This window comes from Trachymyrmex septentrionalis, unplaced genomic scaffold, assembly GCF_001594115.1.
Source record: "Trachymyrmex septentrionalis isolate Tsep2-gDNA-1 unplaced genomic scaffold, Tsep1.0 scaffold132, whole genome shotgun sequence".
Classification (NCBI taxonomy): Eukaryota; Metazoa; Arthropoda; class Insecta; order Hymenoptera; family Formicidae; genus Trachymyrmex; species Trachymyrmex septentrionalis.
Window position 1 is genome coordinate 1172607 of NW_017304461.1, and position 21784 is coordinate 1194390.

Below are 21784 nucleotides of genomic sequence, written 5' to 3' on the forward strand. Positions count from 1 at the left end.
TTTATTTTCTTTTACTTTTCTTCTTTGGTTAAGATTTGATAGGAGACTATGGAAATCTCTAGAGGAGTCAAAGATGAATTTCTTTATGCAGAAATTACAGTAATTATAATTAAAATACTACATAAATACAATTTAATAAATAGCGTTTTTTAATTGCAATATTTGTAATCAAAAAAGTTACTGAAACAAGTCCTGAAGACTCGTACAGAGTAATCTCTTTGAAAAAAAAGATAAAATAAAAATTCATTCCAATATCTCTTCTATCATAAGGTACATATAATTTTATTTATATTATAATTTTTTAAGAAATAATTTGTAAAACCTTGAAAAATTTGGAAAAATTTTTTAAAAAGTTAAACAGTTATTCAGAAATTCCGAAAAAATCTATAAACATTACATAAAATTCTAAATATTATATAAAAATTTAATTATTTAGAATACCTCCCCCCCTCCTCCACCTCGAATTTCAATAAAAATACACTTATACGTGTTTTTCATTCAAAATGAAAAAATCTGGCAAAAAATGTGGCTGTCAGCCTCGTGAATCGAATTATTAAGCGTGAAGTTGATGACTTTAGAGATCTGTCATCCCGATTCAATATAGCTCTGTATAAGTTCTGCATTAATTACACAAATTCACAGTTTTAAAAATACAAATTTACTGCTTTACAAACGCAAATCCATTGCTTTACAAACAAAAATTTACTGCTTTAAGCACACAAATTCTTTGCATTAACATTTCATTAAAATTGAGAGTGACCTAACCTCAATAGTTGTAAACTTTAACATTTAATATCTCGTTTCACAGAGCAGTCCCGGACTTTTTTCTGCTAGATTCTTTTATTTTACGCAAAAATACGTTAAGTCTAATTTTATCGAAATCGGAGCTGAGAAAGCTTTTCTGGAGAATTACCATAACTCGATTTACGAGGCCGATCGCAGTTTGCCAGATTCTTTCGTTTTGAGTGAAAATACGAATAAGTGTATTTTTATTAAGATTTGAGATGGGGGGGGGTATTTTAAATAATTACCAAAATTTAAAAAAAAGATATGAAAATTTGTAAGGAAAGTTTACACTAGCAAATAAACATAAGGATATTAATTTAACTAAATTGTGCAATAATAGTTTTCCATTGGCCTCATGACTACTCTACTATCGTAGATTTGTCCAATAATTCGAACCAATACGAATCGTCGAAAAATTCATACTGAACAACCGGTTTATTTCTTTAGAGTTTCTTTTCAACATGTTTTACAATCTATGGTCTTAATTTGCGCGCGAAGTCGAGGTATAACGTTATTTAACCACACATTCGTATTTAGTTGAGATTAGTTGAGATTGAAATAGTCGGGAAAAAGAACATTTTATAAAGTAAATTTCAAATAGGGCTGCGTTTTATTAACTCGTAAAAAAATGGCGACTAAAGTATCAAGAGATTATGTCAAAGACAAAGGTAAGATTTGTCTATGTTCTCGCAGAATTTGTGTTGAAGACTATATAACCGACATTAAAGTTTTGACAATACTACCTACAAATTGTATAAATGTTTATTTTAGAACAAATAAAGACCTTCTTCCTGGAATTTGTGGCAATGGACGATATAGGAAAAAAGATCTTCAAATATAGAGATATGCTTACGAAGATAGCACACCGCGAACAAATTAGCTTTGAAATTGATTTAGATGATTTACACTCGTTCGATGATGAATTAGCCATGTCTATCACTAATAATACACGAAGATATACTAATTTAGTCCTGAATGTACGTATAGAAATTATTGCGAATACTCTCAAGATAGTTTAAAACAAGAAGATTTATACTTGGCATGTAGACATGTTAATGCTTTAATTTGAATGCTGCAAACTAATTATGTATAAGTTTGTGTATTTTACAGCAGGTAGAAATTAATGAATTTTTAAATATAGCTGGTTCAAGAGATGCTGCCTGACTTCAAAGAAGGAGTTGTTCTGCCTAAAGATTCATTGGATGTATACACAGAGCATCGATTATTATTGGAAGCACGTAACACAGCACCAGGTGCTCAAAATGCTGCGAAAGTTAATTATGCTCCTGAATTGATGCGACGTTTGTGAGAAAACTTAATTTACGTAGCGACATTCTTTATATAGAAACAACGTAATCTAGATTCACAGATATGTCTATCTACTTTTTAGTGAAGTGTACTTCAAAGATTTCTCTGATGCAAAGGCGTATTCAGTAAGAGATATCAAGGCAGATAAGATAGGGAAATTGGTAACAGTCAGAGGTATTGTTACTAAAGCGACTGAAGTAAAGCCAATGATAGTTGTGGCAACGTATACATGTGACGAATGCGGTTCGGAAGTGAGCCAGCCAGTACGAAAATTGATATTGTTTCTCTTTTATACATCCAATAATATTCTATGCTCAAATAATATATTTTGCAATTTGTACAATATTTAAATATATTTTCTCTTTTTTATATTATTATAGATATAATATTGATTATTATAGGTACATTCTTTAAGCTTTATGCCTATACGAACATGTCCAAGCGATGGATGCCGTGTAAATAAATCTGGTGGCAGATTGTACTTGCAGACAAAGGGCTCAAAGTTCATCAAATTTCAAGAAATAAAAATACAAGAACACGTAAATTTATAAATATTCAACTAAAAATTTATAAGTTTACATATTATTTTGATAAAAATTTTTAAAAGTTTACTAACATTCTTTCTTACATTGCTGACATGTGTATTTTATAGAGCGAGCAAGTTCCAGTTGGCCACATACCACGATCGTTGACTATCTTTTGTCGTGGCGAAACAACAAGAACTTGTCTACCCGGGGATCACGTCATTGTGACTGGTGTGTTTTTACCTTTTTTAAAAACAGGTTTTAGTGCTAGAGCAGGGCCTGCACTTTCCAGCGAAACTTACTTGGATGCCCATGTAAGAATAAATATATCAATTCTACAATCAAATTAATCTTAGTCTTTTGCAAAGTTTATTTTTTGTTCGATTTCAGAAAGTAGTATGCCTGAATAACGCGGATATCGCAGATGACAGCAATGCAGAATTGACCGATGAAGAATTGGGTTTGCTTATGCAAGATGATTTTTACAACAAGTTGGCTTGTTCTTTAGCGCCTGAAATTTATGGACTTGAAGATGTTAAGAAGGCGTTGCTTCTGCTTCTGGTTGGGGGAACAGACAAGAAGAAAGGTGACATTAAAATTCGAGGTAAAGATATTACTGTGTGATTTAACAACTTAATGTCTATCCCTACTTTGATACTACTAAAATATCAATAGATATAGTTAAGATAATTTTATTGCTTCTAGGCAATATTAATATTTGCTTGATGGGAGATCCTGGCGTTGCAAAGTCGCAATTATTATCTTATATTACGCGATTAGCCCCAAGATCACAGTATACTACAGGACGAGGATCATCCGGTGTAGGTTTAACCGCTGCTATCATGAAGGATCCTTTAACGGGTCAGATGGTATTGGAAGGTGGAGCTTTGGTATTGGCAGATCAAGGAGTGTGTTGCATCGATGAGTTTGATAAAATGGCAGATGCGGATAGAACGGCGATTCATGAAGTGATGGAGCAACAGACTATATCTATTGCTAAAGCTGGAATAATGGCTCGTTTGAACGCCAGAGTCTCTATATTAGCTGCTGCCAATCCGGCATATGGCAGATACAATCCACAGAGAACAGTCGAGCAGAATATTCAATTGCCCGCCGCATTGCTGTCACGATTTGATTTATTGTGGCTTATTCAAGATCGCGCAGATCGGAGTAATGATCTTAAGTAAGTAATTTATAATATTAAGAGTAAAAGAATATAATATTTTTATATTATTTTTAATATTACAAATCACTCTTCAGCCACATCTCGCGGTCTATGTATCTAATTAAACATAATTTATTCTAATTTCATATTTTATGATATTTATATGCTGATAATGAATAAGTATTCTTTTGATAGACTCGCGCAACATATCACATATGTTCATCAACATTGCTCGCAACCTCCGACGGAAACAGAAGCTATAGATATGAAATTGATAAGAAAATACATAAATTTGTGTAAAACGAAAGAACCTGTTGTATCGGAAGAATTAACAGAATATATTGTAGGTATGTATATACACAATCCAAATGTTATAATTTTATTATATCATTATGCCTTAATACATATGTCATATTTCCTATAGCGATATAAATAAAAAATTATCACTTTGAGTTGATTGTAGATAAAAAATAGAAACATAAAGAGAAAAAAAGAACATATTTTAAAAGAGCATACTTTTATTCTTTACAATGAATTATAACACTGAAATAACTTTTTAAAATTAATGTTTCAAAATTTTAATAAACATACAAACTGAAAGCTTTGTTTTCTTGTAGAATTGTATCATCGTTGTAACAAATAAATATGAAATATTATTTATTGCCATCATGTATTAAACAAATTATTTGGCAGATTTATTCTGAAATATCATACTTTTGCAGACTCTTATGTGGAAATGCGGAAAGAGGCGCGTAACAGCCACGATAAAACATTTACTTCCGCTCGAAATCTACTAGCTATCCTTCGGTTGTCGACGGCATTAGCACGATTACGATTATCGAATGTAGTTGATAAGGATGACATAGCAGAAGCAAACAGATTAGTAGAGATGTCCAAACATTCGATTAATTACTCCGAACAACGCACTAAAAACGTGCAACAAGATCCGATCAACAGGATCTTCCAACTAATACGAGAACTTGCTGGCGATAAAAAAACTGTCAAAGTATCTGATATTCTGGAGCGATGTACGAGCAAAGGATTTAAACCCGATCCAGTATATAGATGCATCGAAGAATATGAAGCGTTAAATGTGTGGCAGGTCAATCAGACCAGAAGATTAATCACTTTCATTTAAGCTTGATTTTTTTCAACTTAATATCTACTGCAGGAACTAATATTTTTTATACCTTTAAAATATACTCATTCTGTATTTTTTACAATAAAAGATAAATAGTTTTTATTTGAGTATGATAATTTATTATATTATATTTTATATAATAATAACAGGATGTACCATTTTAATTTATCACCCTTTTTATTGTCGCAGGACAAGATCGAATCAAAAAGATAAAAATTGTATGGCTTGAATATATGGGGTGCAAATAGAGGTAAAATTAATTTTCCAAAAAGTCAATGTTTTATGATTACATGAAGATCATGGCTATTAAAAAAAATAAAATTATATGATTTTTTTTTAGTAGAGGAATCATAATATTTGAGAGAGATTTTGATGCTAATAATAAGTATTTATATAAGAATATTAATATACGGATGTGTTAATGAGAATTTAAAATCTACAAATAATTTTATTGCGAAAAATAAGGCTGAGTTTACAGTTGGAATTTCCGACATTCGAAATGGTGTTATATTATATTATATGTATATAGAATGTGTTCTAATAAGGAATTGTTTAGGTGACATTTTGTATTTATTATGAAATCTGATACTATATAAATATTATTGATTATAACTTTTCGAAGAAATAAGATCGCAGCAATCGAAAACTTATTATCACATTTATATTTCGTTTTGTTATTATAAATGTATAAATTCACAGTCAGAATTATGTCTTATTAGTACAATTTTATTTTAAGGGTAAGTTCTTATAATACCTTATTAAAATGTATGTATACACTACATAATTTTTTAAATGGAGTTATAAAAACGTTCTTTGGCTTTCGATTAAAAGTTAAATGTCTGAGAATATGTATATAATGATTCAATTAAATGATAATTTCAAATTATTTTTTTCAAACATTTTAAACATTAGTTTTATTTCTTTAAAGAGTAACATATGTACTTTACTCCTTTATAAGGTTTATGAAAACTGTGTGTAATAAACTAATTTTTGAATAATAGTTGATAGTCGCTTGTAAGATACTGTCACTTTAAGATATTCAATCATCAGATACTGTTTTTAAAAATTTACTTAATGTAAAAATTTCAAATATATAATATGCTGATGGGAATATTTCCACACAGACCAAATGTATCTAATAAAGCATTGTTTATTATGAATATCAATTAGGAGTCTGAATTATACTCTAATAGCACAACTTTATTACAAAGGGTAAGTTTCTAAAAATATGACAATTTATTTGTAATGTGTACGTTCAATTATTTTTTAGGTGTTGGCGTTGTAACAATGCTATTTGACTTTTAACTAAACGTTACTTGTTTAAGAACTTACGTACCTTAATAATGTATTATAAAATGTAATTTTTGTACCTTAATAATGTACTACAAAATGTGATGTTTTTAATAGACATTCATATAATACTCATATTAAGACTTCTGTTTAAGATATAAATTAACAGAAAAACAAACACATATTTAATGTGAAAAAATATTTAATAATATAAATAATAATTTAAAATTTTTTAGAATCTAACGTTGCTGTAACGAAATCTTTAACGTAGTCACAACAGTACTAGAAATATTATTAAATTAAAAAATGTTTAGTGTTACTTATTAGTAAACATAGATGTAATCGTATCGTATGTTTACAATTACAATAACGATTTTAATAACTCTCTCTCCCTCTCCCTTCCCCCCCTCTCTCTTTCTATTTAACATGTACAATAACTACGTACATGTATTATGTGCATTATTATCATTAGTATATTATTTCTTTAAACTTTCTGACAGATATATATATTTAGAACAAATATTGAGGCAACATGAATCTAGCACAGATAAGTAGCAGCATAATAATTATTGTAACAATAGCTGTTCTTAATAGTGAAGAACTAAACAATTTTACCATTTCAAACTACATACATTTTCCTTATTACGTGATACCAGTGCACTACTGCACACAGCTCGATTACACAAATCTAATCCATCAGCACATTGATAAACTTGATAACATTTGGAAAGAGATACATGATTCAAAAAATCATGACTCATTTTTCTTTGGTGGTGAAACTAGTATAACTATTAATATCTTACAATCGACTCACTATATAAGTTTGCATCAACTACAACTAACAATAAGTCGTGTGAATACAACTTTGATTACAAAGAATGGCATAATTTACGCATTAAATAAATATAAATATACCTATAAAACGAACATTTTAGGATTTCCTTTACTCTATACATTGTTTCCCGGACTCTACACATTCAAAATACAATTTTTTGGTCATCTAATAGAAAATTATGAAGACAGTTTCTTTAAAAATGTTTCCACAGAAAATACCATAACGTGAGTAAATGATAAATAGTTAAAATATAGGTATATATGATTGTGATTTATAATATAATTATTTCTTGTTTTTCTTCAAAATGTATTTCTTATACTAAATTTTAATGATATTGTTTGAATTCAATCAAATTGTAAAGATTCATTATTGTATGATTATTATTTAAGACAAATATAATATTATTAAATTGTAATAGATTGTTGATAGCTCCACACATTCAGGAGCGAAATGGAATGAGACAGTTATTTCCTTGTTGGGACAAACCGCAATTAAAGGCCACGTTTAATATTTCAATAAGACATCCTCGCTATATTTCAGTTTTATCAAACATGCCGACACGGTTACACAAAAATTATGACATTTATAGCGATTCATTACGCACATACTTCCATATTACGCCTCCAATGTCCACTTTTCAAATTGCGATAGTCATGACTGAATATCAATCCATTAGAATTAATGAAAACATTACTTTATGGTGCGAATATTGTTCAGACGAGCAGTCTAAATTTGAGTTTGCACAGAGAATCATAAACAATATTACATTACATTTAACATCTGAATTCGATGGGATAAATATTCCAAAAATGGATCACATTGCAATTCCATATTTTCCACAAGACGGCACATCGAAATGGGGGCTCATATTTCATACGTAATGCATAAAATACGTTAAACGAAAAAATAATATGCATCAATTGAATTGTTTAAAAGTTTAAAATTTATTAATTTATAAATTTAATAATTATCATTATCATACATGGTGATTCGTATATAATTTATATTTCAAAATAAAAATGGAATAATTCTAATTGCATTTTTTTTCTTCAATTGTGTTTTTTTTTCATTAGCTGCATAAAAATATCAGAATATGATTATAAGGAAATTTATAGTTGCGAGATATTTACATTATTTTATACCAAAATATGCTAGAATAAAGTATTAAATATTTTGTATGCTACATTGACATTTTAATAATTCCTCTTAAATATCTTAAAATATAAAAAAAATTCATGTATAAATTACTAAAAGATTAGACAGAATCTGTACGATTAAAAATATATACAGACTATTTAAAAAATATAAGTAATTAGGAAACGTCTTTTACGTCTCCACAAGTAATCTTGATAATTATACCGAATTGGGGAGCTCTTCCCTATAACCTTGATGACAATATATGTCAAAGTTATGGGGAGGCTCACTTATTCAGTATATTTACCGTAACTTTTTTTATTGTGTGATATCTTCTTCTGTATTAAACATCTACTTATAAAACACTTTTTCATATATTTTTATAAATTTTATTCACAATTGCATCTGTCACGTTATATAAATTACATTGTATATCAAGTGTTAGACATTTGTTGTACTTTATTAAGAAATACGAAAAGCAAAATCCACTTTTCTAGCAAAATTAATAAGAAAAGTGAATATTTAACGAGATATTACATTATACATTTAATGTCAATCTGAATATAATAAAATACAAATAATTTGGTTCCATTGTAATTTATCATATACAGAATTATAAATGATTAAAAATGTCAAATATCTTATACACATTATTAAAAATAAATTAACTAGAAAAGTGTAAAGCAAGTAATACGTTTTATTTAAGAAAAACATAAAAAATATATTGCATATTAGATTAATTATAATAATTTTTAGGAAAACCAATCTTATTTATAATGAAACATTGGATACAGTTATGCGCAAAATAGAAATCGCACATTTAATAGCACCTAAAATAGCATATCAATGGTTTAGTAACTTACTCAATTCGGCTTGGTATCATTATTGGTGGTTACACGACGCTTTTGCTACTATGTTCGGAGAAGAAGCTGTTGTAAAGGTTTTTATATTTATTAATATCGCAATATGAAAGATATATCTCTGTTATGTATATCATTTTATTTGAAACTTAGATCTGACTGTGAGATCATATCTTTTTCAAAATCTATATATTATCTGAAGTTTGCGACGATATACTTTTAAGTAGGAACACTACTAACAAAAATATTATGTAAAAATTTTTTGTAAAAAAAAGTCCTAAAAATCTTTTCAATTAAATGATAAAAAAATATCACAATTTAAGGCATATAATGTCACAATTATAAGAACTTATTTTAATAAATAGATTCACACGTTATTTCTAAACTAAACTACGAAAACTGTAAAATAATTTTAATAATAATGCACAAACATGCACATGTATATAATGTGCAGTAGCACACGTTATTAGCTCAATGCGGATGTCTTTTATTTTAATGTTTATGCATAATTATGGAACTTTATTTTTAGAGCTTCAATAATTCAGAAATTTTGGATCTCTTCATAATTCAGAATCAATATGAATCTCTTCATCTAGATTCTCATTTTAATATGAATCCTGTGGAAATCACTAGCCAAATGGATACCAATTTAATTTTCAGTTTTCCTCGTTACATGAAAGGTGAAAATAACTAAATAATCTTTTAGTAGAAATTTATACATACGTATATTATAAAAGAAAAGGAAGGAAAAGTTTAGTTGGAAAAATTCAATTACGATTTATTAATATATCTCTTATTGTAGCAATAATAATTTTACGGATGTTCCAAAGTGCTATTACTGATGAAGTGTTTCGAAATAATATCCATATATATGTAAGCAGACAGTGAGTAAAGATAATATAACAATTAATTACATATCTGTATTATGTGCGCGCGCGCGCGCGCGCGCGTGTGTGTGTATTTTAAGTATATAAAATAACTGTTATAGACTTAAAGTTTTTAAATATTTGCAATATTTTATAATACCTTTGTTTCGACTTCATACATATATTTTTTTATTTCATTTGTTCATGTCTTTTTTATCCGTTCATATATTAATTTAATTTTACTTTCGAAAAATAAGCGGCTATCTTTTTACGACCTTAAGTCAGTCTAGACGTTTATCTTTAATATGTGTGTGTCATAAAATTGTGTTGTAGAGTTTTATGTATATGTATAAGTTAAGTAATAACTCACATTTTTATTTTCAATCCATTATACTAATCACTAAGAATAATTTTTTAAATTTAGGACGTTTAGTTCAATAATATCTTATAATTTTTGGTCCATGAAAGAAGAATTAGATGAAACATATTACTGTAATTTATCATCGAATGAGTTCTTAACATGGATACAGTACAAACATTATCCTGTTGTAATCTGGGAACAATACAAACATTCCGAAGTTACAAAAATATTATCGCAAAGTAATACAACGAGTTACAGGAAGTGGCTGATACCCATAATTTTAAGGGAAATATCATCTTCAAATATAAATTTAAAGACATGTTTAACACCACATATTAATTCTGTTCAGTACCCCATAACTTTTCCTCAAAGTGATTGTTGGATAGTGAACATTGAGCAAGCTGGTAAATATATGTAAATAATTCTACACGATTTATGTAATTATAAAAATAGTAAAAGATATGTCTGCAAATATTGCCACATTTCGGATAGTTGACTTTCCACTATAATAATAAAAATATGCATGATGAGTATTCTCAATATATATGAAACGTAGGAATGCATCTACCGAAAAACGCAATTGTGTGTATTATAGATGCAGTAATTTTCATATATTTCATCACACATGTATATGTATAAAGTCCCTTTGATATAAAAAAGAAGATAAAATGAAGAAAAGTATTTCTCTCAAAGTCAATGTCGCAAAATTTATAATACAATTCAATAAAATACATTTTTTTAAATGAATAGGATACTATCGAGTCAAATATGATTCAATAACCTGGAGCAACATTGCAAAATATTTAAATGACACGGCTGGAGATTATAACAGTATAAGTGTCATCAATCGTGCTAAAATCATTGATGATGCGTTTCATTTGATGATGAATCGTCAACTCGATGTATCTGTATTTTGGAATCTCACGCAATTCTTATCGCAAGAAACAAATTTTGTTGTGTGGTATCCAATGATTAAAGTGTTTGAATATATGTCGATTACAATTCCATTTTCCAAAGAAGAAATTAAATTCACCGATATTATGGTAATGTTCAATAGATGTTATATTTAACAAAGAATATCCATAGTTATATCATAAAAAATTTCAAGTTGAAATCACCCATCAGAAGTTTTTGTTAACTTTATTAGAATTCTAGTTAAGATGAACAAAATTCTGGTTGATACAACATTTCTGGTAAAATCTATTAAAGTTCTTATTTTTACCAAAATAATATTATATTAATCGTAAGAATTATATCAATAAGTTAGCTCGACTAGATTTCTAATATAAAAATTACCAGAAGATTCTGATTCATCCATCTTCCAATTCTCAAATTCATTTCAAACAGATTATTATAGAATGAATGTAGAAAATGAATCATTTTTTGAATTCATTGCGATTAATTATTAATGCTATCTATAATAAGGTGCTTCATTACGATCAATAAAAATATAAAATTTGCGCCATTTAGGATAAATTTAGAAAATTGTTGAAAAAACCATTGAAGATACTAGGATATGAAGAACATCCGACGGAAAATGACTTTACTAAATGTTTAAGACAAGAAATTGTGAAATGGGCATGTATCCTCCAATACGATGAGTGCGAACAATCAGCTCTTCGTAAATTACAGCAACATTTCGGAAATCCTGAAATAAACCCGTAATGTTTTTCTATAAGTGCAATAGCTTCATAAATTTATTATTGCATTTCGAATTATGATAAAATTTCGGTTCAAACATAGTAAACGATGTTTTCACATGTGTAATTTTATTCTTTTTTTGGAAACTATAGCCTTTTGCCATGGTGGAAGCATTGGACATATTGTAACGGTTTATCAATAGCTTATTCGTTTACGTGGTCACACATAAAAGATATATGGTTAAAAGAACGTAATAGTACATTGCTACCATTCTTAAGTTGTTTTAAATACGGTTCAGATGCCACTTCTTCATTATTTTTGGAACTATTTAAAGACAATGAACGACAAGATATTACGAATATGCGGTCACGTATAAACAATTTTCATTTAATTATTATGAAACATTCTAACACATATTACATACTCGAGAAGATACTTACATTTTTGAAGATAATAAAACCTAAGTAAGTATTTTTTATAAATGGATACTGTATTTAATAATACTATATTACATAATAAAATATAAATTTGTACGAATTGATTTTATGTAGACAAATCAACATATTAACAGTACTAGTTGATATCATTAACCATGTGTACACTCACAACAATCTTATGAAGGTAAATAAATTTAATTCAAATTCTCTACATTTCAGTTTTCTACATCAGTTTTCTTTTAGCCAGGCTTTATTAATGTATGATTAATTTCGGTTTTTTATTATTTATCTTTTTTTAATTCTTAGAATTACAAAAAGAGCAAACTGAATTGAAAATAAAGTTAAATTTTTATTAGTGTAACCGCTTTAAAAACTTATATATATTAATAACTGCGTGGTGTATGCAATGGCATATACGTCTCTGACTGCTTGCGCTTTGTTCTTTTAATGTATCAAAAACAATAATTTATTATGCATGCAATTCTGTCTATATGGAACAATAATAAATTATTTAACAAATGTAATTAAATTATAAAATATTTTTTGTTCTAGGTTCAAGAATATGTAAATGATATTTATGAAAATAACTACATAAATATATCACAATTTTGGAAAATTCAAAGTAAGCTAGCAAGACGATTGTCAGAAATTGTCACTCATATAGGACGTTTTCGATTTATAAACATTCATTGATCTAATTTCAATAACTACGTAATATATATAAGTTTTCTTTTATATTAGCTCAGTGAAAAATAATCAGCAGATGCTACTATTACTGAATATATAGTGTTAATTTTGAATATTTTATTATGTCAATTTGTTTACTTTGACTCAAATGTTATAATATTATTTTCATTAAATTTTTACTTACGTCTCTATTTTCTGTATATTTAGTCTTGCTTCATTTGTACATTATTGATTATTTTTTGCTACTATAATACTATTGTACTACCTGTATTATTTAGCATATCATATAATATTGTTATTCGTTTGTAGCGCAACCTAATTAATAAATATATCTTAATTATAATGAATTATTATTTTATTATAAATTATTTTTATAAATATTCTTAGAATAAATTTCTTACACGTGTTAATATGGAACATAAACAGTTTGATATTTTCAAGTTACATGATCACGGAAATTACTATTAATTACATATTATATCTTTTGTATATCCAGTTTATTTGCATTATGTTACATATCGTCATATATTATTAATATTTTTATTATAATTTATAATAAAAATATTAATAACATATGACGATATGTAACACAATGTCTACTTAGTACTTTGTATCAATTATATTATTAAATTTATATAACTTTTATAATTCAAATCTCTTAAGTAAAAAAAAAACTACTAATATACGAACGTACTACTTATGTGGCTACATCTCATTCTCTCTCTCTCTCTCTCTCTCTCTCTCTCTCTCTCTCTCTCTCTCTCTTTCTGCAACCATCTCTTAATAATCCTAATGCAGATCATAAATATTCATGAGAAAAATAGAAGAGATTATTGAAAATCCTTGTGGACATCTCACCGATACTTATAACATAAGATATAAATTTATTTACATACAAAGAAAACATACGTATTATAAACATGTATGTACTAAAATAATTTAAACTTACAGTACTTCTTAAATGACTCAAATAGTTAAAAACTTTTCTAAAATATCACTGTATGTATTAGAAATACATCAACAATTCGACTGCAAAATAAATCAAACATTCCCATAAATTGATCAAACGTATCTACAGACATTAAACATGTATTCTTTCGAAAAGAAAATCAATTAACATTTTGTCACCTAATATAGCATGTTTACATTAAAAGAAACGGTTTTGTATTTATCGATGACATTAGTCTGTTAGAACTTGTCGAGAGAATAAGATCGCAGTAATCTGAAACATTCTATTATAATTTACAGATTCGTTACATTTAGTTTGAATATCAATTAGAAGTTTGAATTATACTCTAATAGCACAATTTCACACAAGGGTAAGTTTCTACAAATACATTCATGATTTATTTGCAGTGTGCACGCACAATTATTGTATAAATGTTATCTTTGTAAGAATATTATCTGACTTTTGACTAAACGTTACTTATGTAAGCATATGTACGTACCATAACAATGCACTATAAAATGTAATTTTTTGTAAACGTTTACATGATACTCATAAGACTTCTGTTTAAGGTACTAATTAATGGAAAAAAAAACGTATTTAATGTCAAATGTTTATTAAAATAAATAATAATTTAAAACTTTTGTAGAATTTTACGTTGCTCTAACGATATCTTTAATGCAATCGCAACGGTGCTAGAAATATTATTGAATTATAATATGTTTAGTTATTTTTATTGGTAAATGTAATAGTACATTTACATTTATGTACCGATTTTAATAATCTATTTCTCTCTCTCTTTCTCTTTTAGCAACCACAACCAATTATGTGCATTATTATCATTAGTATGCTATTCTTTTCTTAAACTTTGTGGTAGATATTGGTTAGAACGACAATTGCAACATGGACCTGGCACACATAAAGAGTAGTGTAATATTTATCATAGCAATAACTGCTCTTAACGGTGCACAAGTAAACAATTCTGAAATTCCAAAAGACATACTTTCTTATTACGTGATGCCAGTGCATTACACCATAATGCTCGAACATATTCTTTATCAATGTAACTATAAAGGTGATGTCGATTGCAATGCGGATACAATTGATTCAAAACGTGATTATAGCTTATTTAGCTTTTCTGGAGAAACCAGAACCATTATCCATATCCTTCAATCCACCCAATATATAAGATTGCATAAATTAGATCTGACATTGAATGATTGGAAAATAATTTTGATTTCTGATAACGGCGTAACTTATGTATTAAAAAAATTGAAATATAACTATGAAGAAAATATTTTAGAATTTCCTTTATCTTTTATATTATTTCCCGGCCTTTACACACTCAAACTAGAATTCGAAGGACATCTTATAGATAACCATGAAAAAAGTTTATACAAAAACTTTGCCAAAGAAAATCGCGTAACGTGAGTAAATATTAAATAAGAATTACAGATTAAATTAAATAAATATAGTAAAAGTAACTTAATATAGTTAAATTAAGTTAATAATTGAATAATTGAAAATATACATGTATGCCATTAGATGCTCTATAATATAATTATTTCTTATTTTTTCTTAAAATGTATTCACTTATATCAATTTTTGATATTGTTATATAAATTAAATCAAATGATAAAAAGTATATTGTTTAATTTTATTTAAACAAATTTAACTATTATTAAATTGTTGTAGATTGTTGATCGCTCCACACATGCAAGCGCAGAATGGAATGAGACAATTATTTCCTTGTTGGGATGAACCGCACTTAAAGGCTACATTTAATATTTCAATAAAACATAATCGCTATTTTACAGTTTTATCAAACATGCCCATTAAACCGCGTCACGTCTATGACAAATATTGGGATCGATTACATACATTCTTCTATATTACTCCTCCAATATCTACTTTTCAAGTTGCGATAGTTATAACTGAGCATTTAAAAAGAGAAATTAACAAAACAAAAAACATTGCTTTGTGGTGTGAATGTTTCGATGAACAGAAGTCTTCAAAATTTGAATTTGCACGAAAAATCATAAACAATATTACACTGCATTTGGAATCTGAATTCAGTGGGATAAATATTCCAAAAATGGATCATGTTGCAATTCCAAATTTTGCACAAGATGGCACATCGAAATGGGGGCTCATCTTTCACACGTAATAAATTTCAAATTTATGCATATATGTACTTTCATAACTAATATTCAATTAATTATGAAAAATTTATTATAAAAATTAACATAAAATTGAATAGTTATTAATATTATAATTATCAAACTGTGCTATCCGAATACAATTTGTATTTCAAAATAAATACAAAATTTGTAATTCCATTTCTTTTTTAAAAACAATTATACTTTTTTTTATTAATCGTACATACAAATATCAAAATATGATTATTAGGAAATTAACTCAATTAACAGTATACGAAATTTTTTATATTATTCCATGTTAACATAATAACATTTATAATACTTTATATAATATTGATATTTTGATAATTTTTCTTTAATATTTTCATATTATACATAGAAAAACTAAAAAATTATACAATTAAAAAATTTGTGTACTAGTTCTATTTAAAAAATAGACGTATTTAAAAAATATTTTTAACGCCTCCATCAATAATGTAATCGTTTTCTCTGTATACCTTCTTTTGTACTGAATATGTACATATAAAATATTATTTCATATATCTTTATAGATTTTATTCTATAACAGCATATTTGTCAGATTATACGATCATATTGTGTATCAAATGTTAGATATGTATATTGCGCTTTATCGAAAGACACAAGAGGCAGAATTTCCTTTTCTATCAAAAATAATAAGAAAAGTAGATATTACACATTTAAGATCAAACTGAATCTAATTGTAAATAAAATATGATTTGGTTATTGAAATTTACAATATTTAAGATTATATATAATTTAAATGTTTTATACGAATCATTGAAAACAAATTAAGGAAAATATACTGCAATTAATAAGTTTTATTTAAAAAAACATAACAAAAATATTTCATGTTAAAACAATTATAAAAATTTCTAGGGAAGCTGATCTCATTTATGATGAGAAATTAGATCCAGTTATGCGCAAAATGGAAGTCGCACGTTTAATAGCATCTAAAATAGCATATCAATGGTTCAGTAACGCACTCAGTTCAGCTTGGTGGTCTCATTTTTTACACGTCGCTTTTGCTAATATATTCGGAGAAGAAGCTGTTGCTAAGGTTTTTACATTTATTAATATCGCAACATAAAAGATATATTAATGTTATGTACATTATTTCTATATTTAATTCGATTATAAAATCTAATTTTTTTTCAGAATCTATATATTACTTACAATTTACTACAATATACATTTAAGTAGAAATAATAATATTGTAAAGATTTTCATAAAAAAAACCTAAAAATCTTTTCAATTAAATCTTAATATAATTTCACAATTTAAAACATATAATCTCAAAATTGTGTACAAACTTATTTTAATAATCGGATTCACGCGTTATTTCTAAACTAAATTATGAAAATTGCAAAGTGATTTTAATAATAATGGACAAAGATGCACATAACAAAGATGTATATAACGTGCAGTAGCATACGTTAACTTACAATGCGGATATGTCTTTTGCCATAACGTATATCCATAATTATGAAACTTTATTTTTAGAACTTCAATAATTCTGAAATTTTGGATCTCTTTATAATTCAGAATCAATACGAATCTCTTCATATGGATTCTTTTAATGAAAATCCTGTGGAAATTACAAACTCGGACATTAATTCACTCTTCAGTTTTCCTCGCTACATGAAAGGTAATAACAATTATATAATCTTTCAGTACAAATTTATATATATGAATATTATAAAAGAAAAGGGAGGAAAAGTTTAGTAGAGAAAAATTCAAGTACGATGTAATAATACATTTCTTATTGTAGCGATGAATGTTTTACGGATGTTCCAAAGTGCTATTACCGATAAAGTTTTTCGAAATAATATCCATAACTACGTTAGCAGACAGTGAGTAATATATAACAAATTAATTACATTATGTACATAGTATATGTATATGCGTTCGCGCGCATGTGTGTGTGTGTGTGTGTGTGTGTGTGTGTTTGCGCGGGTGTGTGTATTGAGTGTAACTGGTAAGTACATAAAATAACTGTTATAGACTTCAGAAATTTTTAGAAATTTTCATAATATATGCAATATTTTAAAATTCCGACGTTTCACCTTAATACATTTTTTTTTCAATCTCATTTGTTCATGCCTTTTCATTTTTTAATCCGTTCATATATTAATTTAATTTCGTTTTCGAAAAATAAGCGGCTATCCCTTTAAATCCTTAAGTCAGTTTAGAAGACTTTTGTCTGTATTATGTGTTTAATATGAAACTGTATTGTAGAGTTTTATGTATATATTCAAGTTAAGTTATAATTTACATTTTTATATTCAGTCTATTAAGGTGATCACTACAAACAGTAATTTTTTTAGGATGTTTAGTTCAATAATGTCCTATAATTTCTTGGACGAAGAATTGAAGAATGCAGCATTTAACTGTAATATATCATCGAATGAGATCTTAAATTGGATTCAAAACAAACATTATCCTGTTGTAAGCTGGAAACGATACACTTATTCCAACAATTCAGAATTTTTTCTGTCGCGGAGTTACAATACAACAAATGATATTAAGTGGCTGATACCCATAAATTTAAAGGAAATATCTTTAGATAAAGATTTAAAAATATGTTTAGCACCACATTTTTATTCTATCGGAGTTACTTTTCCTCAAAGTGATTGTTGGATAGTGAACATTGAGCAAGCTGGTAAATATATGTAAATAATTCTACACGATTTATGTAATTATAAAAATAGTAAAAGATATGTCTGCAAATATTTGCACATTAAGTCAGATATTCGATGTTCCACTATATTAATGAAAGAATGCATGATGAGTATTTTAAACATACGAAACGTAGGAATGCATCCTGTTCGTATATGAATTCTTTAATATAAGAAAAAAGATAAAATAAAGAAATGTATTTCTTTCAGTGTCAATCTCATATAATTTATAACACAGTTCTATAATATACTTTTTTTTTAACTGAATAGGGTACTACCGCGTCAAATATGATTTATTAATCTGGGGCAATATTACAAAATATTTGAATGATACAGCTGGACATTATGGGAGTATAAGTGTCATCAATCGTGCTAAAATCATTGATGATGCGTTTTATTTGATGATGAATCGTCAGCTCAACGTATCTGTATTTTGGAATCTCACGCAATTCTTATCGCAAGAGACAAATTTTTTTGTATGGTATCCAATGATTAAAGTGCTTGAATATATGTCGATTACAATTCCACTTTCCAAAGAAGAAATTAAGTTCATCGATATTATGGTAATGATCAATGGATGTTATATAACAATTGAACAAAGACTATTCATCGAAAAAATTTCTGGTTGAAAACTTCAGAAGTATTGGTTAAATTTATTAGAATTCTAGTTGATATAACTGAAATTTTAGTTGATACAATATGTCTGGCAAAATGTATTAGAATTTTTATTTTTACAAGAATAATATTATATGAATCATAATATTTATACCAATGAGTTATCTCAACTAGATAATTAATATAAAATTTGACTAGAATGTTCTGATTCATTTATCTTCCAATTTTCAAATTTATTTCGAACAGATTATTACAGAAAAAATGTAGAAAAATGAATCCCTCTATAAATTCAGAACAATTATCTGTGCTATCTAAGATAATGTGCTTCATTCTAATGAATATATAAAATTTGCGTTATTTAGAACAAATTTAGAAAATTGTTGGAAGAGCCACTAAAGAAATTAGGATATGAAGAACATCTGATGGAAAATGACTTTATTAAATGTTTAAGACAAGAAATTGCGAAATGGGCATGTATTCTCCAATACGATGAGTGTCAACAATCAGCTCTTCGTAAATTAGAACAACATCTAGAAAAACCAGAAAAAAACCCGTAATATTATTCTATAAGTGCAATATTTTCATTATTTTGTTTTTGCATTTCGAATTTTGACAAAATTTCAATTCAAATATATGTAAAATACAATGTTTTCAAATGTGTGATTTTTTTTGTTGAAATTGTAGCCTTTTGCCATGGTGGAAGCACTGGACATATTGCAACGGTTTAGCAACAACTGATTTTTTTACGTGGCAACATCTAGCAGATGTATGGTTCAAAGAACGTAATCTTATACCATTCTTAACTTGTTTTAATTATGGTACTTTATTATTATCGGAGCTATTCAAACAAGATGGAGAACAAAATATGCGATTATATATAGACATTTTGCATTCAATTATTATGAAACATTCTAACTCTTATACATACGAAATACTCGACGGAATATTTACACGTTTGGAGATAACAAAACCTAAGTAAGTACATTTTTTTATAAATGGACATTGTTTTTAATAATAATATATTATATAATAAAATATAAATTTGTACAAATTGATTTTATGTAGACAAATCAACATATTAACAGTACTAGTTGATATCATTAATCATGTATACACTTACAACAATCTGAGGAAGGTAAATAAATTTAATTCAAATTCTCTACATTTATCAGTTTTTTTTTTAGTCAGACTTCACCAATGTATGATTAATTTTAATTTCAGTTTTTACAATTAATCTTTTTCTAGTTCTTAGAATTACAAAAAGAGCGAACTGAACTGAAAATAAAGTTAATTTTTTATTAGTGTAAGCGTTTTGAAAACGTATATTAATAACTGCATGATGTATGCAATGGCATATATGTCTCTGACGGTTTGCGCTTTTTTCTTTCAATTTATGGAAAACGATAATTTATTGCTTGCATTTCTGTCTGTAGACAGAAAGATAATAAATTATTCAACAAATGTAACTAAATTTTACATTTTTTGTTTTAGGTTCAAGATTATATAAAAGAAATTAGATATATAAATAAATCACAATTTCAGAAAATTGAAATTAAGATAGTAAGACGATTGTCAGAAATTTCCGCGCATGTAAAACATTTTCGATTTATAAACATCCATTAATCTAATTAAAATAATTATGTAATATATATATATAAGTTTTCTTTTATATTAGAGCTCTAATTAATGGAAAATAACTTAATAAGCAGATGCTATTGTTACTGAATATAGTGTTATATTTATAGTGTTATATTATAGTGTATAATTTTGGATAATTTATTTGTATCAATTTTGCTTATTTTTAGTTTTTATCAAACGTTATAATATTGTTTTCATTAAATTTTTACTTACGTCTCTATTTTCTGTATATTTAGTCTTGCTTCATATGAACATTATTGATTATTTTTTGCCATTATAATACTATCGTACTACCTGTATTATTTAGCATATCATATAACATTATTATTCGTTTGTAGCGCAAACTAATTAATAAATATATCTTAATTACAATGAATTATTAAACGTTATTTTATTATAAATTATTTTTATGAATACCTTTAGAATAAATTTCTTACACGTATTAATATAGAACGTCTCAAATTTTGATATTTTCAATTTACATGATCGCGAAAATTACTATTAATTGTATATTATATCCTTTGAATTTCCAGTTTATTTGTATTATGTTGCAGATGGTAATATGTTATTAATATTTTCATAATATCATTATAATTTATAAGAAAAGTATTAATAACATATTACGATATGTAACACAATGTCTACTTAGTACTTTGTATCAATTATATTATTAAATTTATGTAATTTTTATAATT

The 21784-nt window shown here is 26.8% G+C and overlaps 4 protein-coding genes across 4 annotated transcripts in view; 3 read left to right on the forward strand and 1 right to left on the reverse strand.

The window, feature by feature from the left end:
• LOC108757079 (cyclin-dependent kinase 2-interacting protein-like) overlaps positions 1 to 962 on the reverse strand; it is a gene marked incomplete at its 5' end in the record, with an annotated part of 2541 nt that extends 1579 nt beyond the window's left edge. The window contains one exon of the mRNA XM_018501400.1: positions 914 to 962. Within this exon, the coding sequence (XP_018356902.1) occupies positions 914 to 962 (49 nt within the window). The remainder of the gene's footprint in view (positions 1 to 913) is intronic.
• Positions 963 to 1278: 316 nt separating this feature from the next.
• LOC108757082 (DNA replication licensing factor Mcm7) lies at positions 1279 to 4952 on the forward strand. The gene is made up of 10 exons (XM_018501403.1): positions 1279 to 1454; positions 1558 to 1763; positions 1928 to 2091; positions 2177 to 2357; positions 2496 to 2633; positions 2747 to 2932; positions 3009 to 3222; positions 3324 to 3801; positions 3979 to 4130; positions 4506 to 4952. Exons 1-10 carry the CDS (start codon positions 1415 to 1417, stop codon positions 4919 to 4921), a joined length of 2175 nt encoding a protein of 724 aa, XP_018356905.1. The 5' UTR covers positions 1279 to 1414; the 3' UTR covers positions 4922 to 4952.
• Positions 4953 to 5454: 502 nt separating this feature from the next.
• On the forward strand, positions 5455 to 15170 carry LOC108757080 (glutamyl aminopeptidase-like). The gene is made up of 10 exons (XM_018501401.1): positions 5455 to 5480; positions 7468 to 7926; positions 8940 to 9123; positions 9573 to 9723; positions 9846 to 9927; positions 10334 to 10674; positions 11021 to 11313; positions 11741 to 11931; positions 12064 to 12161; positions 15106 to 15170. Exons 1-10 carry the CDS (start codon positions 5455 to 5457, stop codon positions 15168 to 15170), a joined length of 1890 nt encoding a protein of 629 aa, XP_018356903.1.
• Positions 15171 to 16076: 906 nt separating this feature from the next.
• LOC108757081 (aminopeptidase N-like) lies at positions 16077 to 20656 on the forward strand. The gene is made up of 8 exons (XM_018501402.1): positions 16077 to 16144; positions 17038 to 17218; positions 17662 to 17806; positions 19173 to 19399; positions 19814 to 20004; positions 20136 to 20426; positions 20517 to 20586; positions 20636 to 20656. The coding sequence occupies exons 1-8, from the start codon at positions 16077 to 16079 to the stop codon at positions 20654 to 20656; spliced, it is 1194 nt and encodes a 397-aa protein (XP_018356904.1).
• Positions 20657 to 21784: the final 1128 nt, after the last annotated feature.